We start from the raw sequence: 24,091 nt of genomic DNA, 5'->3' as shown, positions 1-24,091 counted from the left end.
GAACCAGACAGCCACCAGTTCAGATTCAAGCTCTGCCATTTACTCTTTGTGTGACTTGGGGAAGGCACTCAACTCTCCTAGCCTCAGTTTCCTAATTTGAAGAAGGGTGGGTCTGAATTAAATCCAATAACATGTATCGACAGTGCTGGGAGTCCAGCATGTTGGGCACTCAGTATACTTTTGCAGGGTGGGGGTGGGGGTGTCCCTAGATCCCATCCTGGAATCTACAACCTCAAAGCTTACTTTTCCAAAGCCCCTAAAGAGCAACCCCCTCGTACCCTTACACTCTTCACGTGGGAAGCTCCACACAGGACTCAGGGCCTAGCTCCATGTTTCTTGAGCGATTTTGGGGCCTCCTGAGTACTGTTCTCCAAGCAGCACTCCTTTGGAGGCAGCCTGGGCCATACCCCCTAGAGGTCAGGAATGTCAAGTTCTAGACCTGACTCTGCAACAGTGGGGGTTTGGCAGGCCTCTTGGACCTCTCTACCTGTGTCCTCTTTACCCCAGAGCAGGATTTAGAGATTCTCACTCCCATCTGCCAGGCAGGTACTTCTCTATGAATTTTAATGGGGATGGGGAATCAGGCTTGGGGCTCCCCAGACCCTTTTCCACTGGTTTCGTGTAGAGTGGACTTACTCAATCCCTTGCCTCTATGGTTAGCCCACTGCCAGCTGCTTACGTGAGGGGCGGTGAGAAGTGGGGAGGTGGAGATGGCCGTGGAGGAGCGGGCCATGGGCCGGACAGGGCTGGAGGGGGGCAGAGAGCGGGGACTCTGGGAGCCGTCACTGTCGCTGCCGTGGCTGCTGGGGGGCGTCAGAGGCATCTGCACCAGGTCCTCTGGGGAGAGTGGGAAGGGGGGTGGAATCCAGGTTAGCAAGGTTGCATCCCACCTCTGCTTGGACATCAGAGGTCAGGCAGCCCTGACATTGTGGGGAAAGAATACTGGGCCTTGTAACAGCAGGAGCCCCTCTGAGCTCAGAAGTTGATTCTTGAATGCCATCCCATGTCTGACGCCACAGAGACCTGGCTCCTTTAAGCCTGGTCCTTGGTGTAGATACCATGGAGGCCAGATTCTTGAAGTCCCCCCTCATCCTTGACTTCACAGGGCCTGGGCCCTTTGAGCCTCCAGCTTGGTAATCCCAGAGGTGACTGGAGTTTTCCCACAGCCAGACCCATGGGGATTAGGCTGGGCAAGAAACAGCCTTAGTCACTTCCTTTCTCCCCCACTGCAAAACATTTAGCCATTATCAATCCCAGGATTTCCACTTGCAACTTGAGTGTAGCAGGACAGCAGGCTGAGGCTCAAAAGGAACAGCTGCATCCTCCTAGATTCCACCCCAGGCTTCCCCCTGCACGAGTCCTCTCTCCCTTCCTGGACTTGGAGTTGCCTCTCAAGGATGTCATAATATAAAGAGCCTGGGACCTGGAGTCAGAGGGCCTGAGTTCAAGTTCTGCTGCCACGCGCCCCCAAGTGTGTGACCTATAGTCATATTTGTTAACCTCTCCCAGCCTCACTTCCCTGTCGAAAGGGGGTACATTGGCTGCAGGGAGCTGTGAGAACCCAATGAGCTCATACATGTGAAAATGCCTTACAAATTGAAGGGTACTCTACAAGGTGATATGTTTTCACAATGGCCCCTTTCCACCTTCTGTGAATCTTCTCTGTGAGGGAGTGAGCAATGTGAGGGTGAAACTTGGGTGTTACTCATCTTTCTAAACCTTATGCTACTCAGCCCGGGGCCTGATACATAGTAGATGCTTAACAAATGTTTGGCGGGGACACCTGGGTGGCTCAGCGGTTTAGCGCCTGCCTTCGGCTCAGGGCGTGATCCAGGAGTCCTGGGATCGAGTTCCACATTGGGCTTCCTCCATGGAGCCTGCTTCTCCCTCTGCCTAAGTCTCTGCCTCTCTCTCTCTCTCTCTCTGTCTTTCATGAATAAATAAATAAAGTCTTAAAAAAAACCCCAAACCCCAAATGTTTGGTGAATTAGTGAGGTAGGATTGGAAAGATTCAATTAGCCTTTTCTCCTTCTGGCCAATCCAAGAAGCTTCCTCTGTTCCCTTTTCCCCTGTCAGGTCTGGGGATGTGCTTCCAAGGCTTCCTGGGGAATCTGCCATCTTTAACTCAGATGGCTGCTATGAAATTGGCCGTCGCTATTTTGTGATCTACTTGGGCATAGGAACTGTCTTCTCTCTTTGCTTCCCCAGACATGCCCAGTGAACTCTTACTGGATGGATGGATGGATGGATGGACAGATGGATAGATGAATGGATGAATGGGTACATGGGTGGCTACAGAGTGGCCTTCCATTAGCAAATGATGGGGGGGATTAGCAAACAAGGTGAGGGTGTCAATAACAGAGATAACAGTTATTGATTGGGTAAGAAGGGGGCTGGAGGGATGGAAAATGTGCAGGGCAGGGAGGAAAGCATATTCTGGGGAGAGATGGTGGGTGTTGAGGGAGATGGGTGGGCTGGGCCAAGGGAGTAGTCTGCCCAAGACTGGAGAGGAAGGTCCCTCTCTGGACACACTTACCTGGTGTCACTTTGAGGAACTGATTCACCTCCTGGGGCTCTGCTTTGATCACTGGCAGCTGAGTCATCTCTCCTGGGGCCTGAGGAAGAGACAGGTCCAGCTCATCAGCTGCCCTTGGGGCTGTCCCCACCATGCCATTCAACCCACCACCCTTCTTGAGTCTGGCAGTTTGCTCTGCACAATTAAGGAGATGGCTGGACACAAGGTTCTGGGCACAGCCCAGGGGGAGGAGAGGCAAGTTCTCAGGTTTGGAGAAGCCAAGTCAGATCTAAAAGAAAGGAATGATGATTAAGTAGTTAGTGTAGTTTAGATCTTTAGCTTAGAGAAGGAGGCTTCCTGTGGCCTCCAAGCCCAAGCCCATAGTTTTGGTGGAGGCTGCTCTGTGCTGACTGTGAAGGCCACGTGGGCCTGGGTATGTGGGCTGCCGAGAGGATGAGAAGTAATGTCTGGCACATTGTAGCTGTTCTGTGAATAGTTAACAGCAGTGCAGACAAAGAAGGCCTTAATTGGCTGGGGGCTCAGGGTGAGCTCTCTAAACAGCTGAACTTTGAAAGGAGTCTTGAAGTATAAGTAGGAGTGTTCCAGATAAAGGACAGAGCAGGTGATAAGTGAAAAGAAAGGAATTCCAAGCAGAGGGAAAAACATGTGCAAAGGCACAGAGGCCAGAGAACACGGCCGGATCTGGAAACTGCAAGTATTCAGGGTGTCCAGGGTGTAGGGAGGGGTATGTGTCAGGGGTGGAGCAGTAGGAAACAAGGCCAGAAGGCCTGGCTAGGGGGTGCCATGGGGGTGGTGGTAAGATTCCCAGAAGATAGGAAGGGACCAAAGAAGTTTGAAACCTGGGTGGCGCAGCGGTTTGGCGCCTGCCTTTGGCCCAGGGCGCGATCCTGGAGACCCGGGATCGAATCCCACATCAGGCTCCCAGTGCATGGAGCCTGCTTCTCCCTCTGCCTGTATCTCTGCGCCTCTCTCTCTCTCTCTGTGACTGTCATAAATAAATAAAAATTAAAAAAAAAAAAAAAGAAACCATAAGGAGTCCCTGATGGTTTTTTTTGCAAGGGACTGGCAGAAATAGATTTATGTTTTAAGCAAACGTGCATTCCTGTTTATTTATATTCCAATTTGCTGTTCCAGAAAGAACATCAAGAACATGCATGGCCTAGTAGGGATTTACCCCCAAAATACAAAAGTAGTGATCCAAAGGGACACCTGCACCCCAATGTTTATAGCAGCAATGTCTACAATAGCCAGACTATGGACAGAGCCCAGATGTCCACTGAGAGAAGAATGGATAAAGAAGATGTGTACACACATGTGTACACACACACACACACACACACACACAGAGGAATATTACTTAGCCATCAAAAGAATGAAGTCTTGCCATTTGCAATGATTTGGATGGAACTAGAGGGTATTATGCTTAGAGAAAGAAGTCAATCAAATAAAGACAATTATATGATTTCACTCATAAGTGGAATTTAAGAAACAAAACAGAGGAGTACAAAATAAAACAAGATGAAATCGGAGAGGGAGACAAAGATAAACTCTGAATCATAGGAAACACTGAGGTTGCTGGAGGGCAGGGGGGTAGGGGGATGGGGTAACTGGGTGGTGGGCATTACCAAGGGCACGTGATGTGATGAGCACTCGGTGTTATATGCAGCTGATGAATCAGTGACCTCTACCTCTGAAATTAATAATACGCTGTTAATTGAATTTTAAAAAAGTACATGCATGATTTCTTAGACATGATCATCAACATGCATCTAAGTGGTGTTTTCTTTGAGGAAGGCACTGTGTTGTTGGGTGCTGGATTTCAGGACCAAGTCTCCCCGCTTTGGGTCCACAGCCAGAAGAGAGAGGTCATGATATTGTGGGTGGGACACAGAATCTCCAATTTAGGTGGATGAGTAAGAATCACAGAAGGTTCAAGTTGGCAGGGCCCTTGGAGACTCCCTGGTCTACATCCCAGTTCAGCCCTCAAGTGACAGAGGAGGCACTGTGATGCAGAAGGGTGGGTCACACCGCCCATTACTGACAATGCCAACTTCTGGTTCCTGTGCTTTCCACAAGGGCGTCGTGATCTTGCTGGAGTGGGAAGTGTGGGCTCCCAGGTCTTGTAGGCTGAGTTTGGAATGCAGTTTGTTATTTCTGTGTGTGTGTGTGTGTATGTGTGTGTGTGTGTGTTTAGGGAGAAGGGGAGAGAGGTGGGGGAGGGGCAGAGAGCAAGGGGAGAGAGAAAATCTTAAGCAGGCTCCATCTCACGACCCTGAGATCATGATCTAAGCTGAAATCGAGAGTCGGACGCTTAACCAACTGAGCCATCCAGGTGCCCTGAAATTCATTATTTCTGACTGTGTGATTCTGGGCAAGTGGCTTAACTCTTTGGGCCTCAGGTTCCTTCTCTGGGGCACACACCCAACCTCCCAAGACTCCGGCTGCTGCTGTTACTGCTGCTGCTGTGCCTTCCCTTCCTGCTTTGACAAGGCCTGAGGAGTCACTGAGCCAGTCTGGGGGATGGTCTTGGAAGAAAAGATCTTCCCCTTTTGCAGCTGGGAGTTGAGAGGGGCTATCTTGGCCTTTGGCCACATACACTTGGATCAGGTGAGACGTGTGGCCAGCAGGGGGCAGAGGCAGTCAAACCCTGAATCTAGGGATTTCAAGACCGCCTTTATATTGTAGACTCCAGGCTAGAAGCCCCTTAGAGGCAATTCATGCCCCCATTTTACAGATAAGAAAGTTGAGGAAGAAAGAGAAGGCAACATGTCCAGAGCACAGGTGAGACCCGAGCTAGGACCCAGGCAGGGCCCGGAGTCTGGGCCTTGCATTCTCAGGAGGCTCTTCAGATGTCAAGTTTGGATCTATATATCATGGGAGGTGGCATGAATTTATGAGGTAAAAAATATTGATCTCACAAATATATACAATTGAATTTCACACACCTTTTATATTCTCATTTTGGTCTTTGTTTTTAAAAAATCCTGACACTTTGGGAGAGCTGTCTGACCTGTGCTATCTTCATCTCGAGAGCCTGGACCAGGCCTCTGATGCCGAGCCCTGCCCAGGGCCCCGTAAGCCTCCTGCACACAGTGAGGGTGCTGTGGCCCCAGCCTACCCCACAAGCACCCCTAGAGCGGTTGTCCCCACTCTAGGAAGGTGAAGGGCAGCCCGAGGGGTAGGCAGAGGCCTGGTCTGGGAGTTCTGACCCTCAGGGCCCGAGGGCCACGTTGCTCCCGGTTCACATAACCCTGGGCTCTACAGGGTTTGGAGGTCTCCTCCCACAGAGACGCACCCCCCCTGCCTCCCTCCCTCAGGCCCCATGAACAGTCCCCAGGCTCACCTGGTGGGGGACGGGCAGCCTGGACAGGGGGTTGAGGCCCAGCAGCGGGGTCGTGGCCATGGCGGCAGCAGCGGCCATGGCCGAGGAGGCGGCCAGAGGGTCCACGGGCAGCTCCGGGCTCTGCTCCTGCTTCACCATGACGGAGCACAGTGTGTGTCCCAGCACCCATGCTCCATGTTCCATGTCTGGGGAAGGGGGCAGGACCAGGCTCAGGGGACTCCTGGAGCAGAGGGCTCTGCTGCCCTTCTCCCCCTGGGAGCTGCTCGACACTGGGCTGAGGAGAGATGCTAGGGTACAGGCGAGCAAGGGCAGAGAGGGGCGCTTGTGGGGGGTAGGCTGGGGCCAGAAGAGGTGGGGCACCTTCTTTACTCAGCAGCTCACAGAGCAGGCGTGGACAGTAGATCTGGACCCCTTCCTGACTGGCTGTGTGACCTTAGGTAAGTTGCTTAACCTCCCTGAGCCTTTGCTGCTTCATCTGTGAAAGTGGCTGACAAGATGTAAATGTTCAATAAATGCTAGCTATTGTTAATGCAATGACTGCTGCTTGGTGAACATTGGCTGAGCACTGTGCTAGGCGTTGGGGACCTAGTGAGAGTCCCAAGCAGTTTAATGCAGCTGGAATGGAAAGGGAAGGGGAAGATGGGCTCAGAGAGTCAGCAGGTATAGTGTGGCCTTAGAGGCTGGGCTCACAGCTGTGACTTTGTCCTAAAGGTAATGGGGAAGCGCTGAAGGATTTTAAGCACGCTCAGATTTGTAATGTTGAAAAAAATCATTTTGAAAAAAAAAAAAGAAAAAAAATCATTTTGCTTGCATGTGGAGACAGGTCAGCCTACAGGCAAGATGGAGGCAGGGAGGCTTGCAGGAGGCTGGTGACAGTCTAATGAGAGAAGCTGAAGCTGAAGCAAAGGAAGTGACAGTGGGGATGTAGAGGAAGGGCATACTGGAGACAAATTTAGAAGGGAGAGTTCAGAGGACCTGGTGATGGGGTGCGAGGTGGGGAGTGAGGAGATGGGGGTGGGGAGGGCATGTGGGTGGTGAGGTATGATGTTCAGGTTTCCCAGGGAAGTGTCTACTTCCTGCCTACTTAGTGGGGCTCCTGGCTTCACCCGGGCCACAGAGCTGGCAGGCATCACCTCTTTTCCTGATGGGTGCCTCCAGTCCTACACCCCAAGTCAGCCCTGCTCACGGGGGCCCCAGCAAGCCCCGGGCAGTGATGAGGTGAAGTGGGGGTCTGGGGAGCCAATATGCAAGGGAAGGACTGGGGGCTCTGGCCTCTGGGGCCTGCTGAGGGTAGAGAGAGGGGGTCAGTGGTGCCTGGTCCCACCTCAGAGACTAGGCCCCACCCTGCTGAGCGCCCCAGCTCTGGGCCACAGGCTGCTCCAGGGCTCCAGGAACACCCACAATCTTCCCAAATTACAGGGCCAATTGTCCGGCCTCCGGGAAGCTGCCCCTGCAAAGGGCCCACAGACAAATTGCTCTAAAAATAGACTTGGGGTGGCCAAGGAGTTGCTGGGCTGACCCAGCAGGGGTGGATGTAGAACCTGCCACAGAGGGGGGTCCACCCCACATGCTGCCCCTCCCTGGGTGGGCGTGTGCCTGAGGACGAGAGCTGACGTGACTTCCAGACGCTTGGCTGAGAGGTCAGAGTAAGCAAGGAAGCTAAGACCTCTGCAGCCACAAGCCCTGAAGCCACTGAAACCCCAGAGGACGTCCTTGCCCTCACAAGGGTGAGCAGGGTGGGGTAAAGAGTCCCATCTCTGGCCCTGGGGCATCTTGAAGCCCCCCAGAAGCAGCATACACTTCTTGAGCTGAGTGGGGCTCTCAGTCCTCGCTACCTAGGAACTCTTTTATACCTCCCAGCAATCCTAAGGGGCAGGCACTCTTATTCTCCCCATTGAATAGCTGAGAATATTGAGAAACTCATTCAAGACCACTGTCCTCTGAAGAGAAAGAGGAATTAAAAATGCTGTTCATTGTTCCAGCCACTCTAGTATTAAGAGGACTTTTATATGCGCAATGAAAATAGCCACTAATTCTTTTTTATATATTAGGTGCTGGCACTGAACTGGGTACTTTATGGAGAGATTTAAAAATCCTGGCCAGAATTCTTATGGCACATATATTATCTTCATTTTATAGTTGAAGAAACAGAGGCCCAAAGAGGTCAAGCACCTTGCTCAAGATCTACACCAGCAGTTAGTAGAGGCATCAAAATGCCCGCTGCATCTGCCCGGGCCCACACCCAGGGCCTCCTGCTGGCCCTCGAGGCTGGTACACGTGATGGTGGCAAAGGTGTGAGGCTTAGCTCGCGGGGCTTTGCTTTCTCCCAAGTCCCTACTATGCATGTTACTGTGTTTGTGACCTACACAACTCAGCTTTCCCGAAGCCTCATTTTTTTGATCAAATGGGGATTGTGAAAAAAATGAGAGATTCCTATCCCATCTGTGACTTGCGGGAGGTAAATGAGAGAATTAACATGAAGGTACTTTGTGAACCAGACAGTACTATAGACATGTCAAGTTCCCGGGTGGTGCTGCCGGTCAGGAACCACCCTCTGCACACCACTGATCTAAGTCAGCAAAAGAACCCTGTTGAGCAGTGTCTATATGGGTTTGACAGGAGAGACAGCAAAAAGGCACCAGGGATCACTCCTCTGACAGGGGTTGGTGGAGGACTCCCCCAGGGAGCCCCTGGGAGTGTCAGCCTGCAGTGTCCCCCTCTGATCCCTCAAGAGCTTCCTCCCCTCCTGGGCCTTTGCTGTCCCTGGATCCTTGTACCCTTTCTTACCTTGGGTGGTGTCCTCCATCTTGATGGGCAGAAGGGGGCTCTGAGGTGCCGAGTCACCGCTCAGGGAGTAGCTGTGCTCAGCCTGGATGCCTGGTGTGGGGGAGTCCAGTTCCATGTCCAGGAGAGGGCTCTTCTCGTCCAGCACGGGATCATCAAAGAAGCTGCTGAACAGATCATTGGAGAAGTCCTCCATGTTCTCCGCAAAGTGGTCCAGGTGCTCAGGGAAGTGCTAGGGAAGGAGGAGGAGGGTGGGGACAGTCAGCTTCGTGTGGCAAGGGGGCACCGATGCTGCTGTGGTGGGGCTCCTGGGCCTGCCACCACCACCACTGTTGCTGCAACCTCCCCATCATTTGTCCGCCATCGTTAACACCACCACCATCACCACCGACCTCCCCACCGCCCATAGCCCCAGGACCAACTACTCTCATTTCTATCATGATCATCATCACTGTCACTATGTTACCTTTGCCACCACCACTCCCTCTACCTTCACTGCCACCTCCAGCCTCACTGTCATTATCTGCAAGGGTGAACTGTGAAGGGCACAACAGCATCCCAGGTGACAAAACTGGGCTCTAGTTCTGGCTCCTGTAACCTTGGTTTAATCGCACAGACTGCCTGAGTCTGTTTCTTCGTCCACCCTACTTCGTGGGAAGACAAGTAAGGAGTGCGTGTCTATGCCAGGGAGTTTGCATCCCAAAGGCAATATTAGTGACTTTTGTATTTCTTGCTGGAGTGCAAGGTGGTGGGATTATCAAGGCTTCTACTCCCCTCCTTAGCACGGTCCCCAACTGTCCTCATGCCTCTGACTCTCCTTTTTCCAAGATGTTCTTTATGCCAAGAGATTAGGCTCTGAAGCCATGTCACTTGGGTTTGAATCCTGGCCTTGATCCTTCTAGCTATGACTCAGTGCCGATGAAACTGTGGGTGGTGACTCATTAATGGGTTGTGAAATCAATTTAGTAGGTCACAACCAGGATTTAAGAAAAAATAAAACAGAAAAAAATAAGAGTAGAAAATACTAGAGTGCACTTCATAGTGAAGTCAAATACCTGGTGAAATTTTCATCTCAGGGGTGTGTGTGCACGTGCCTGTGCACACGTGCTTGGTAATGAAGTAAAATACATTAGAAACAAAATAATCTGAAAAATATTTGTCTCTGAGATCTTGGGAAAGATATTAACCTCTCTCTGCTTCATTTCCTTCTTTGTACAGTGAGGATGATAATCATTTCTGTCGGGATTGTTGTGAGGACAAAACAAATTCATACATGTAAAGTACTTCTAATAGCCCTGGGTACATAATAATTACTCAACAAACATTGCCTCTTATTAATAAAGCACCTGGTGGCTGGTACATAGTAGGTGCTTATTTTTTCTCTCTCTAAATAATTATATAGATGTAAGGAAATGCTACTGCTGTTCATTATTTACTGACTGCACGAATTTGCTAGTGGGTTGGATTGGAAGAGATTGTGTGAGGCGGGGGGGTTGCATTAGGCCCTGGCGTCCAACCTGGGGAGTTGTTAACAACTGGCTTCTCAGGGACTGGTTTGAGATATGGAGCTGTTGACCCTTTCTGGCATGGAATACTCAAAGCCTGCCCCAGTCCCAAAGGGGTGAACAGAAAAACCCTCTGAGAATAAGGTTCAGAGCCATGTGAACATCTGTGGGGTCTGAGAGACTTGCGTTTGATTCCTCGCCCCATGACTTGCTAAGTTATTTTACTGCCATGTGTCTTAGTTTCCCTATCTGTAAAGGGGAAATAATAGTTCTTACTTTATAGTGTTGTCATGAAGATCAAATATTTGTTAGGTGCTTAACACTCATAGAATTATGAGGGTAAAATGAGTTAAGTACATATTCCTCATACATAGAACACACACACACACACACACACACACAGGAAATGTATGTAGCAGAATGGTGCCTACTATGTAGTGAGTACTCAATAGTTGTTAGATGTTATTAGTATGAAAACTGCAGCTCCTAAAAGCCAAACTCTGGGCCTGAGCTGAGGTGAGCTGAAGAATGATCAGAGAATCTAGGGCAAAATAAATGCAGAAACCCACTGACTCAGGTACTCTCCCATTTTCCCAGTTTGCCAGAACTTATCACCATACATTTTTATTGCGATTTTAACCTTCCAAAGTGCACGATTAAAATCATATGCACAATTTTATTTACTTCTCATGATTACCCCATGAAATAAGTTGCATAGCTGCATTTGACCGACAAGGAAACTGAAGCCCAGGGAAGCCAAGGACAGCAGGGAAGTGTCCACAACCCCTCACCACCTAGTCCTTCCCCAACTGTGGCAGACATTCCTCTATTCAAAAATTGCCTGTTTGCCAGACTGAAAATTCCCCAAGGCAGGGTCTGTAGCTTGTTCACCTGCTGGATCCTAGCACCTGGCCCATGGTACCTGTTGGTGGAGGGACAGGGCCTTGTACCCCAGAAGGCAATGCCATTGATATGTCAAGTGTTCATCAGTGCCTGGGGTGAGGCAGTACCAGGAAGTCCTAGGTTTAAACATGTCTCTAAGAATAACTGTGGTCCCACATTAAGGCCATTTACAGGGTACACCCCCCCCCCCCCCCCCCCCCCAGAAAAAACACCCAGCCAGCCACAGGCAGGACTGTGCTAGCTACACCCTCTGTAGGGCCTGGGCTAGCCCAGCTGGGGGCGCCTTGTCCCTGCCTGCTTCTTCAGGGTTTTGCAGAGGCCTGGTTTGGGGCCCAGTGGGAGGGGGTGGTGAGGAAGGGAGGGCAGTGAGTCAGCCGCTAAGGTATTCCTCCAGCAGCTGCTTCTCAGGCGATAAGGGTTTGCCAAGGCCTTTCCTGGGGCCTGGGAGAGGAGACATGCTTCCTCCAGTCTGGGCTGGGGTCCCTGAAGGCCTCAGCTCCAGGCAGATGAGCCAGGTCCTTCTCAGAAAGCCCTTTTGGGGTGCCCACAGAAACCTGGCCCCCTTTTGTGAGCAGCTCCCACCCCACCTGCTGGAAACAGCAGCTGAGGCCCAGCAGGATGGAGCTTCCAGAGGGTGGGAGCCAAGTGGAAGGGGAGGGCGGCCAAGGGGCAGGCAGGGTGGGGGTGGAGGACACTCAGAAAACCCAGTCCTCTTTGCTCAAGGTTTCCTCGTGTGCTGGTCAGGCCACTGGTGGCAATGGTGGGCATGTCTCATTACCTCCAGGCCAGCCTCCTGCTCATGGGACCATGCCAGAAAGGACTCCCTTCAGAGAGCTTTGTAGCCTTATTTCTATCTGGAGCCTGGCCTCTCAAAGCAGCTCCGTTATGGTTGATTTATATCATCGTATTAGAGGCAGGGGACCTGAGAAAGCCCATGATCCTCCCCCCCACCCCATTTGCCAATGAGGAAACTGAGGTCCAGAAAGGGAAAGCCACCCAGGGTCACACCATGAGCTGGTGATGTTGAGACGGGGTGGGATTCTCTGCAGCTCTGAGGCTGCACAGGAATGGGGGTCACCTTCTCCGTGTTGTTCTCTCACTTTTCCCACTGTACCCACCCTCCCCCAACCTTGGAAAGCCCACCCTGGGGATCTCAGGCCTCCTCAACTCCAGCATGCCCGCGGTCCCCCCCCCTCCAACCCAGCCAGCACTACCTCCAGGGCACACACTAAAAGCTGAGGTTTGCAGACTGCCCGCAGAAAATTACTGCCGGGGTGGGGTGGGGGTGGGGGATGAAAAAGGAGGGGTGTTTATCTACAAACGGCAGGGGGTCGTGGGTCATCATTCAGAGGGGGGATAGGGTTCTACGGGGGTGGTGAGCGTTCTGGGGTGCCTTGCCAGGCAACCGGGATGGGGAGCCAGAGAAGGAAATATTATGATTTGTTTCCCTCCTCGTTAAAGACTTTTTCCTACAGTCATGCCAATATAAGCTCCTTCTCGGAGGCCACGCGCAGTCGGCCCCGGCTCCTGTCTCTCGGAGGAGAGGACCCGCAGCCCCGCGCCCTGGTCTCCCGCGGGCGCCCCCACCGCGAGCCGGGCCTCAGCCGCCCCCCGCCCGGAGCGTAAACCCGGCCCGAGCCCCAGCGGCCGCCCGCGGCCCGCGGGAGGTGAACGTCTGCGCGCTGGGGGGCGGCCCCGCGCCGGAGTCCGGCCCGCTCATTGGTGGGGCCCGCGGAGCTCCTGGCCAATGGGAGGCGGCTGCGGGCGGCCGGCGGCGGGGCGCGAGCCGAGGGGGGCCGTGCGCCGCGCTGACCGCGGGGCCGTGGGAAGGGCCGGGAGCGCCAGGTCCGGCTGTGCGGCCTCTTCTGCGCTCGGGGCAGAGCAGGGATCCCCCTTGGGGCTCCCAGGAGGGCCGACAGCGCCACGCAGGCGCAGGCCCGTCCGAGTTGCACGGCGCACGACCCCGCACCGCCAGCGGTGAGCGAGGTCTCCTCGGACGCCCCCGGCCCGCCGTCCTGAAGCCCTTTCAGGGTTCTTCCAGCTCCGCTCCTTCCGTCCCTCTTCGACCAGTCCCACCACAGGGCGCATGGACGGGGCATCGGGTCCTCGGTCGTGCGGGGAGTGGGGACGCTCCCGGGGGCGGTCGTAGGACCACCTGAAGCTCCTCTCAGTTCCTCTGCAGCAATTTCTCCACTGGGGTCCATGCAGAGAGTGGGGGACAGCGCTGGGGGGGCCGCTGTCCGCTGAGAGGGTGTGTAGGGGACGGTTCTGCCCGGACCTGGGGCGGCCTCAGAGCGCCTGCGTCCCTCGGCTCCCAGCCCCAGGGCGCGTGCACCCCGGTCCCTGCCTCTGCCTCTTCCCTCGCCCGCCCGCGCTGATTCAGTCCGTGCTTGGGGAAAGGGGGGAGGAGAGCAGAGTGGGTCCAGGCTGAGCTGTGGGATAAGGAGTGGGGGGGAATCCCGAGCCCGGACATTCCTTCCGAGAGTGAGCTCTGGGGAGAGATGGGAGGAGAGTCCTCTCACATTTCCCCCTTCCTTCCCCCGAAGGCTGGGCCCCCACGCCCCCCCTCCACTGACCCGTACATTCCGGGACGGTTACTTGCCTCGTGGTCACTAGAAAACAGACCCCATTTCAAGCTGATGGGCCACCAGTCTGAGTCAGTGCCTGCCCTGAGAGAGTGTGCATGTGTGGTGGGGGGTAGACTCAAAAGAGATCAGGGAGGGACTTAGGGGAGGAGAACTGGGCCCCTGGGTATCTAGTTGTCAGGCCCTCCTAGTCCTTAAGCATCACCATCCAGGCATTTGGGGGTCCCCTTCTCAGGGCCAGAATCAAAAGTGGTCCTGTGAAGGGGAAAAGGGCCTGGATTCAGACTGGGAGGCTCCAGTTCAAGATCCAGCTGTGCCCTGGGGCAGACCTGGGCAGGGGCAGGTGGTGTCTCCTCTCCAGGCCTGCTTCCCCATCTGGTATAGACTGTGTTCCTACTGAGACAGGAATAGTAGGCAGGGACAGGGGGAGGTGAACTAGTGTGCAGAGTGGGCTCTTTTGCTCTGTCTGGCCTCCCTGGGGACTGGGAAGAGATGAAGCCAGTTCTCCCGTCCCTGGAGCCAGGCCCTGAGCCTTCCTGGCAAGGGCATGGGGGTTAAGGGGGGCACATTGTTCCACTCTCCAACCTCACTCTTATTCCCCAATCCCCACAAGCCCAGGGAAGGCGGGTGCTGAGGTTTCATATTTTCCCCCTCCCAAACTATTCACCACAGAGCCCAAGTCCAAATAAGCAGAAATGCTTCTCTGTGTGTATGTGTGTGCATACGTGTGCATGTGCTACACAGACATGCTCTGTGAGGCTCCTTCTTACACAGGGAAACACCACTGCTCTGATACCACACTAAGTGTAAGATCCACACCCACAGACACACTCCACATACAGCCTGGCATACACACACCCTCAGGGGCTCACCTAGGCTCTCACGGGCAGGCACCTAAGACAGCCCCAACAAGGACACACTCCTCAGGTGTGATCAGACAGATGGACAGTCTCTTATACACCCACACATATGTGCAGCCACCCCAGAGATGGTCAGACACGGTCATGCACGCTCTCACTTGAACACGCACAACATCTCAGAACTAGATGCTGACTGCGCCAACCCACAGGCCTGAGTCATATGACCCCCAGCAAGGGAGTTTTGGGAGTCCCAGGCTCGCCTGGGGCTGGGACACTGAGGGCTGGGACTGGAGGAAGGGATGACATGGGGATTGAGCTTTTCTGTGCTTGTGCTGGAGAGAGGAAGGGAGAGGAAAGCGCAGGCTGCCACCCATCACAGGCTGCTTTCTGTACACTGCAGGGCCCGGGGAGGGTGCGTGTTCTTTGTCGACCCCCCAGCCCTGCTGGTCTGGCTCCCCGGTTCCTTCTCCTGACACTGGTAACCCTTCCCTGGCCAGGCTGCAGATGCCTCAGGAAAATGGAGAACTGGCCTGCAGGTTCCTGGCCAGTCCCTGGCATCTTCTGACCAGGCGGCCCATGTACCATGGCCCAGCCCTGGGGTCAGTGCCAGGTACTGTCTGGGCCGGAGGAAGCGGTGGCAGTGAATGCCGCCGCCCAGGGCTGGGATTAGCTGTGACTGGCACCAGTGAGGGCACAGCAGCCCACAGTCTGGCTGCTGGAGATGTTGGTCCATAGACGGTGGCCAGAGGATCCCTGTGGGACAGCTCAGGACACTGGAGACTAAGTGCCAGAGCTGGCACGGGGGACCTCTGAAGAATAAGGGCATCTGATGGCATCCATTTATTCATCCCTTATGCATTTGTTCAGTATTTACTAAGCACCTACTATGTGCCCGGCCCTGTGGATATAGAGATGAACAAAGCCCAATTCCTGCTCAGAAAAGGCTTTCCGACTAGCAGCATGAACACCCCACATGAAGGATGAAGGTAGGTCTAAGGCTCGAACTCAGATCTGTCTCCAGAGCATTCTCTAACTTCCATTAAGAGGACTCCTCTAACACAATATGACCATGTGACTCTCCTCCTCAGTATCTATCGATAACTCCCTACTGCCCTTAGGATAGTTGCCAAGTGCCTTCCCATAGCTTGAAATGATCCAGCCATATTACCTCTATGTCTTGCTCTGTCCAAATCTCATGTGTCTCTCCAAAGCCCAACATTGGTCCCAGCACATGGTAGGTGCTTAGATGTTTGCCGAGTGACTGCTTGATGGACTGAATGAGTGGGTGAATGAAGGGATATGCCAGCGAATTAATGGACTGAGGCCTTTTTTTTCTGCAGCTGAGCCTCCAGGAATGACTGCCCTGAATGCTGCTGCAATGCCAGCTTGCTCCTGCTCCAGGCAGAGTTTCCATGCTCCTGGCCTCCTCCCCTCGGCTCCTCCCTGGTGGGGCCTATTGCACTCAGGTTGTCCTTTCCCAAGGCCTTTCTGTTCTTAAGCCCCAGACAGACCAGTTCGCGGGGACCATGGTCCCCCACTCAGCACCACAGGAGCTGCCCCCAGGGTTTGGCTAGGCCCAGGAGTATCAACAGAGCCCCGTGGCCACCCAGCCAAGCTGCTCTCCCGGCCCCTGGCCAGCTGGAAGGCCCTCAGCTGGAGCCTGCCGCTGGGCTCTGGCTGGAATTCCCTTGGCCCCTTTTCTCTCTCCAGTGCACTCAACGTTCGGCCTCTGGCTTCCTCTGCTGTCCCGGCCTGTCTGAGTTGTCCTCAGGTTTTATTTTTGGAAGAAGCTGCATTCTCTCTCCTTATTTACTCCTTTCCAGCAGGAGAGGTGTGGGACCCCTGGGTACGACTGGGGATCAGGCTGTGGCTCTCGCCTTGGGGGTTTGGGCCTCTCTGGGACTCCAAGGGAGGGGACCTCCAAAGACTCCTGGCCCATCAGCTGCTGCAAAGCCAGCTGCCTCTGTTCTTCCCCCACCCAGTGTGTGACTAATGCCTGCCCCTGCCCTTCTTGAAGAGCCCCACAATAGCCAAAAAAAATCATCACCATTTTTGAGCTGAAAAGAATTCTGGCATCATTAGGTCAGTCCCCTCTTATTGACAGAGGCAATGTTGCTTGATGGTTAAGAGCAAGGGAGGCAGACAGATCCAGCCCTAACCCTGGCTCCGCTACCTACTGTGCAGCCTTGGGCAACTTTCTTAACCTCTCTGAGCCTCAGTTTCGGTTCTAAAATAGGAGGTACCTATCTCCAGCTCCTCGGTTGCAGTGAGGTTTAATAAATGATGACATTTGTAAAGTACTTGACACAATGCAGGAGGCATGAAAGGGTCTCACTGAAATGGAGCTGTTGTTGTTGTTGTTGTTGTTATTATTATTATTATTACAGAGAGAAAAACAGAGAGCCAAGAAGGGAGTGGACTTGCTCAGGATCACACAGCTTGAGGTAAGCAGCCATTCCCAAAGTCCCTCCTCTGTCTCTATCTCCCTTCCAAGGAGAAGGGAGGGACTGGCATCAACCCCAAAGAGGAATCTCCTTGAGTCAGTTGCATGGGCAAACCCCTGGGTCTTTGGTGTGGGCCTCCTGCTGCCATGCCCAGGCCCTCCTCTGGGTCAGGCATTTCCTCCAGTCCTCGGTGGCCCCATGCTTGCTCACTGAAGATGAGGGGGCTGGGGAGGAGACCCCGACACTCCGCCCCAAGGTGGACCTCAGGGCAGTGGGGCTGTGAGAGGAGGGGGAGTGCTGGGTCCTGACATCACAGAGCAGAGAAGCTGGAACGACAGCCATGCGGGCCAGCTGGGGCCCTTCCAGCACGGCCAGATGTCTCAGGAATGTGCTGAGCTCGGAACTACCTCGCTCCTTCCCTCACCACCCCCAACCCCTCATCCCCTCATGTGCTTGCTCAAGCTTTGCCTCTGCCCCACCCCCTCTACCCTTTCCCTTTCATCTCTCCTGGGGGTGGGGGGGTTGGGGGACCTCCTGTCCATGGTCCCTCTGGTATCTAGCCACAGTCCAGCTCCCTCTCAGACCTCTGGAGGGGTTAGTGAAGGCAGGAGCCCTTCCCCTTCTGCAGACCCCATGGGCTGACCATGTGGGGTTGGGGGGGGGGGGAGAGATGTGAGCCTGAGCTAACTGGGAGGGGAAGTTCTGAGCAGATAGTACATGCCAGATCCCAAATGTGGAACTGATTTGCAGCTTTAGGAGAGGAAGGGGTGAAGGCCTTGGGGCAGCAGAGGGCAGGGCTGGGCCTCTTCTCTGGGAGGATGATGAAAGGGGCTCTGGGCATCTTGTCCCAACTGATGGGTAGGAGGGCCAAGGAGGTGAGGGTGCCAGGCAGGCCTGGCCTCAGAAGGAGGGCTTGGAACCTTCTAGACTTCCAGGCCCTGCAGGGACATGCTTTGCCTGAGAATGGAGGGTCTTGAGCCGTAGGAGGGGTTTGGGGAACCCCATTAAGGCCCTGGGGTTGGGCCAGGAGAAGAACATAGTTTAGATTGGAGCTCTCAGCCCTGAAGAGGGAAGCCTGTTCCTTTGCAAGGGTGGAGTTGCCTTGGGCCTCTCCAGGTCAGCCTGGCCCGAGGGCTGGGGATGAAAGAGCCTGATGGGAACTGGTACTCCTGGCCCAGTGTGAGAGTCATATCAGGGCATAGGGTGGAAGTCAGAAAAGAGAAGGGACCTCAGGCTGCTCTGGACTCAGGGAGGGCCCACAATTCTGTCCCCCTTTGGGGAGGGTCCCTCATCATCCAGACAGGCTGGCAGCCAATTCCCAACGGACCCTAGACCTCCTAGCACTAAGAGTTCAGAATTGCTGGGACCACCGCTTTGTCCAGCTCAGAACTATCACTGGCTCCCTCCTGCCTGCTGAAAAAACTCCCAGCTCCCAAGCATGACATTCAAGGTCTGTTATACATGCGTCTCATACATACTAGCACTGTAGTTGGAGACGCTCATCTTTCTCTTCCCTCCATTCTAATTGGATGACTACTCCAGGCTCCTGAAAACTGCTGTGAGCTCCATTGCCCCAGGGCCTTTGCTTATATCATTCCTTGGGTCTGGAACACCTTTGCCCTTCTCATTCCAACTCCTATCACCCCTTAAGGGCCAATTAAAATGCCACTTGCACTAGGAAGTCTTCCTTGATCGTCCACCTGTACCACCCGAGGTCCCTCTTGAACCACTAGAGCACTTATAGACTGTTGGATCACTGGTTAGTGTCATGCCTTGAACTCTAAGTGGGTACAATGTGACCTATATCTCCCCTTCTGATCTTTGCCTCCTGGAGAGCAGGAGCCAGGATGGAGTTCCTGAACCCTCTGCTAGGTTCAAGAGTCCTTGAACCCTCTGCTAGGCCTCACACAGGGCCTAACATAGAGTATGCCTAAGAATGAAAATAATAATAATAATAATAATAATAATAATAATAATAATAATATTTCTGTCCCAGGCACTGTTATAGTTCCTCCTATGGAGTATCTCATTTAATTTTCAGAAGGTAGTACTTCTATTTAAGGTTGAGGAAACTGAGGCACAGAGAATTAAGTAGCTTCTCCCAGGTTCATTCATTTAGCAAGAGGCTGAATCAGGATTTGAATCCAAGCTCTGACTGTAGAGCTTGTGCACACAGGACAACACTGGTTGGTGGAGGGAATGGTTGACTTTCTGCTGCCTCATCCCAACACTCAGTACAGAGCCAGGTACAAACTCTGGCCCCGACTTTCATGCACTGGGTCCTCACTTGGGGCCCCAGTGTAGCTCACCCCAGGTCATTCCTCTCCTGAAGCCCAGAAAGAGCCTTGAGAAGGGGTCTGGTATCTTTTGTCTTTACCCCAAAAGAGCCTTCCAGCTCCCAAGAGGGAAATAAAATCCCTACCACCAGAGCTCATCACAGGGATGGAGAAGGTGGGCCATTCCTCCAAGCCTGGCCAATGCTGGGGGTCCTTCCTTTCAGGCCATGACAATAACAATCAGAATAAAATCAGTGGCAATAACTATTACTTATGGAGGGTTTACTATGTGCTGGGCACTGTGGTAGGCCTTATCTGACTGAATCCTCGTAGAACTCTTTGTTCTATGGCCATACTTTAATGGATGAGGAAAGTAAGCTGGGAAAAGTTCAGGTACCTGTTTAAGTTCACACAGATGACAAATGGTGAGAGCCAAGATTTGCTCCCGGGTCTGAGCAGTTAAAGGAAACCATTAATGGCCACCCCACCTCACCTCAGGTATGGTTCAGCCCCACCTCCCTGCCCCCCTTCCCCTATTTTTGAGGTATTGGCTATCTGACCTGTGGACTTGGGTCTGGGAGTAGGCACCAGGTCTCAGGACACTCCTGTTCAGAATCTGCCCCTGGAGTGGATTCAGTGTCTATTGGACACCTCTCCCCCAGACTCATGTGGCTTTGAGAGACCCAAATATTCAGGGCTGGGTCTAGTTGTTCAGTGAGGTAGTGAGTACACACGTATCACTTTTATTATAGTTTGTAATTCATAAGCAGGCAACCTACTATTCTTTTATGATAGAAAAGGCTATTATGGTAAAGTAAAAGGAAGATGTAGAATTTAGGTTAAAATATTTCAGGGCAGCCCTGGGATCAAGACCCACATCAGGTTCCCTGCATGGGGCCTGCTTCTCCCTCTGCCTGTGTCTTAGCCTCTCTCTCTGTCTCTCATAAATAAATAAAATCTTTAAAAAAATTCACTATTTCAATAAAAAATAAAATCCACTTAAAAAAAAGATTTATTTATTTTATTCAGCAAGAGAGAGAGACTGAGAGGCAGAGACACAGGCAGAGGGAGAAGCAGGCTCCATGCAGGGAGCCTGACATGGGACTCGATCCCAGGTCCCCAGGATCACACCCCAGGCTGCAGGCAGTGCCAAACTGCTGCGCCACTGGGGCTGCCCTAAAATCCACTTTAAAAAAAGTACCATTGAAGCTACAAGTATGGAACTGTCCTTTCTTCTACTACCTGTTCATCTACCTACCTTATCCATCCATCACCCCTCCTTCCTCCTTCCCTTCCTTCCATCCATCCATCCATCCATCCATCCATCCATCCATCCAATAAATAAGCATTTACTCAGCACTCAGTCGCTCTAGCTATAACTAGGCAACAGATGAAAATAATTGTCTGATGTCCCTGCTCTCAAAGAATTCGCAGTCTAGTTCAGCAATGGGGAAGCCAGGGCCCAGAGAGGGGAAGTGATTTGCCCAAGGTCACACAGTAGTTGGGAAATGGGGTGAGGAGAGGCGAGGACAGTCCGGGCTGAGGGGCACATGTGGGCAAAGGCTTGGGCCTGCCTGCCTCTGAAGCAGGACCTCTCAGTTGCTGCTTTAAAACTGCCTCCTGGCTCTCCATGAGGGCCCGAAGAGCCTGCTTTGCTCCTCTGCTGCTTTCATTTTTGTTTTTCTTTTGGAAGGGGGAAAGGGGGACAGCTGCTGCTGTCCAGCTGTTATGCTGGACCACACAGCCCAGCCCAGATGTGTCAGCTTCTCTGGGATGGGTGAAATGGCTCCTGGGCCAAGAGCCAAGAGCCAAGAGTCAGGAGCCAAGGGCCAAGGAAGCTGCGGTGAGGGCTCTGGGAGAGGAGGTGGGAGAGGAGGCACAGGGAAACCAGCGGCAGAGAAGCCCATTATTGCCCCGGTTGTCAAGTTGACCTCTTTGGTGACATGGTACATCCAGGTCATGGGGATCAGAATCTCTGACATTCCAAGGAAATCGATCCCTTTGACATATTTTCTAGGATGGCCAGAGTTCTGGACCATATCCTGCACCTCCCCACTTCTCCTGAACCGGGTACCCCACCCTTACCTTTTCCCCTACCTTGGTCAAGGGTCCTGCCACTTATTCTGACTTCCCCTCTGCTTGAGGGGGTTACACAGTGTTCCAGCCAGAGCATGCTCATGGTCTTGACTTAACTCCACCCTAATCTTCCTCTTCTATCCTGCCCCCCTGGAGCGCAGAGACTTCCAGAAGAACAGCTTGTTCTCCAGCATCTGGAGCTGGTTTCTTGAGGGAGATTCAGGGGCAAGCTAGGTCCCAGAGAAGGATGTTCTGGGAGGGCCTCCGTACCAGGACTTGCAGGAGGCAAATGGTATGGGGAGGGGAAGACACAAAGTGGGGATGTTGTTCACCCTCTCCTCTCCTGGCACAGTAGCCAGGCTAGGCCCAACATAGATAGACCCTCCTGGGGAGTCCTGGGAGCAAAGTTCCGAATTCCCAGGTGGGCCAGGGAGCAGCATCCTGAAGGGAGTCTGAAGACAGGGCTTGGGATGGAATGCAGGGCCTCTGAGCTCACAGGCCAGGCAACCTGCTGGCTCTGCCTCTAATGCTCTAGGCATCGATGGTGCCCTGAGGATGACAGTGGGTGAGAATGAGCGTGGGTCCCCTCTGATATCAGGAGCCTAAACTTTCCTTGCCCTAGAGAGCAAAGTGCAAACCAGAACGAGAGAAAGAGAGAGAAAGAGAGAGAGAGAGAGAGAAGATGGTTCTCTCCCCAACTTGATAGACTCCATGAGACCCCTGCTTCCTTTCCAAACTCTGTTTTCTTATCTGCACAGGCGACAATGATACCTCTACAGGCTCCATAAGAGGGATAGTGACTTCCAGCAGCTCCTTTGCCAACAGGGATGGAGCTATTAGGGAGGGAGGCTGCCAAGTTACCTCCTCTAAGAAGCCTTCCATGACCTCCATCTCAGCTGGATGCTCCTCCTCCGGCACCTGCCCTGCTTCATTCTTTCACAGTGCTCTGTGGTGCTGCTACCAAGGCTCCCTCTCCCTCTCACTTGGCTCTCAGTGGCTGGAGGTCACTATGCATAGTGACCAGCCAGGGGCTCCTTCAGTACCCATTTGTTAAAGGACTGGATGTTGAAGAACAAGCAAGCAAAGCCCCAGCTGGTCCAGGGAAGCCGGAGGGACCTCATAGTAGATTGGGGACAGGCAGCATTTTGTGGGATCCAGCATCCCCATCAGCCTCAGGCCTGGCCAGGCCAGGACCCTGAGAACCCCGGGGCCCCCTCTGGAATTAGCAATACACTTCTTGAACACTCAGGCCTCTCTTTTATTTTATTTTAAAAAATATTTATTTATTCATGAGAGGCACAGAGAGAGAGAGAGGCAGAGACATAGGCAGAGGGAGAAGCAGGCTCCCTGCGGGGAGCCTGATGCGGGACTCGATCCCAGGACCCCAGGATCACGACCTGAGCCAAAGGCAGACACTCAACCACTGAGTCACCCAGGTGTCCCTCAGGCCTGTCTTTTAAAAAACATTCTCCCCTTCCCTTACAGGGACTGTTCTGGTCTGAAGTAATTTTCTCTACAAATACAGTAAGTCCTTGAAATGGAGCAAAGTCCACTATAATGCAACCAAAACTTGGCTCTGTCCTATGCCTGGGGCCCACCTCAAATAAAGGTGGGCAAAGCTCTTATCTCAAGGCAGAGCGGTTGGTAAAAGATATGACTGCCTGGTACTCCTCTGGAGCTTTCTTATTTGGTCTGCTGCATGTGGTAAAGGTGCCACAGTCTACTTTTGTGCTTTTTTTGTGATAGTACGGACCAACCAACAGAAAAATGTTGCTCTTCATTGATCCTGAAATAACACAACTGTACATTTTACATGATTGAAAGTTTTGGACTTGGCTTCTTGTCTTACGATGGAGTTTTACTATATTAAGCACCTATTTTGTGCCACAGCACTGGGATAGGTTTATGGCAATGAACAGAACAGACAGGGTGTCTGTTCTCATGGAACTTGCTTTCTCAATGGAGGAGATGGACAATAAGCCAATAAAATAGCTGTATTCTGGGATGAGGGCTATGAAGAAATCAAAGGGCTGAAACAGCAAATCAGAAGGCATCCCACTTGAGGTGGTTGGGAAGTTTCTCTAAAGAGGTGGCATTTGAATTAAGGAGAATGGGATGGAGAGAACTGAGGCAAAGCATTCTAGAGGTCAGGAACAGCATGTGCAAAGGCCCCGAGGCAGGACTGGAAGAGACTTTGCTTGAAGCTGGGTGAATGTGGATCCAGGAGTCCCACAGCAACCTGAACTAGAGAAAACTGGGGAAGATGGAAGCCCTAGAGCCAATGTTCAAAGGTGAGGCCTAAGCCACAAGTTCAGATCTGCTGTGGGTCAACTAATTATACATTACCTAGTTCAGGGGCTCCAGGGGTCTGTGCCATAGGATGGGGATGGCTCAAGGTAATGACAACTCATTGGAAATAGTAGAGATCACTTCCTGAATCTCAGAGACAATATGGGTTGCAGAATCCTGATGGCTGAGGGCTTAGGCACCCTTTCCCCTCCTCCCTAAGAAAATGTGGGCTCTGGGCTGGGCCCCCTTTCCTTCATTTAGCCATGCTCCCTTGAGGCTCAGTGCTGTGCCAGGCACTGAGGATATCACATGAACAAGACAAACCCCTGCCCTCAAGGAGCTTGTAGCCCAGTGGGGGAAGCAAAAACAAAACAAAAGACCCCAGCCCCCATCAAACTCAGTGTTTTGGAGGAGGACTTGGTGTCTGGGGAAATCTTCCTTCCTGAGTTGGAGCCTTGAGATTTTGGCTCCTCCATTAGTCCTTTCCTAG

The 24,091-nt window shown here is 52.9% G+C and overlaps 1 protein-coding gene and 1 long non-coding RNA gene across 3 annotated transcripts in view; one reads left to right on the top strand and one right to left on the bottom strand.

Annotated features, from left to right (window-relative positions):
- The window catches only part of CREB3L1 (cAMP responsive element binding protein 3 like 1), a 35,288-nt gene that overhangs the window by 7,232 nt on the left and 3,965 nt on the right, over positions 1–24,091 (bottom strand). For both annotated transcript variants that reach the window (XR_012001884.1, XM_026004108.2), the window contains exons 2-5: positions 8,667–8,895; positions 5,880–6,064; positions 2,537–2,615; positions 680–837 (exon numbers count right to left, since the gene is read on the bottom strand). Coding sequence is in view for 1 of the 2 variants with exons in the window: in XM_026004108.2 (XP_025859893.1) it covers positions 680–837; positions 2,537–2,615; positions 5,880–6,064; positions 8,667–8,895 (651 nt within the window). In the remaining variant the exon portion in view is untranslated. The remainder of the gene's footprint in view (positions 1–679; positions 838–2,536; positions 2,616–5,879; positions 6,065–8,666; positions 8,896–24,091) is intronic.
- On the top strand, positions 16,902–22,561 carry LOC140599140 (uncharacterized). Its single transcript, XR_012001885.1, has 2 exons — positions 16,902–16,960; positions 22,071–22,561. It is a non-coding gene; the product is annotated as an uncharacterized lncRNA (long non-coding RNA).

The sequence above is a fragment of the Vulpes vulpes genome, chromosome 5, assembly GCF_048418805.1.
Source record: "Vulpes vulpes isolate BD-2025 chromosome 5, VulVul3, whole genome shotgun sequence".
NCBI lineage: Eukaryota > Metazoa > Chordata > Mammalia > Carnivora > Canidae > Vulpes > Vulpes vulpes.
The sequence above is the reverse complement of the archived record's forward strand: the minus strand, read 5'-3'. Positions and strand labels throughout refer to the sequence as shown.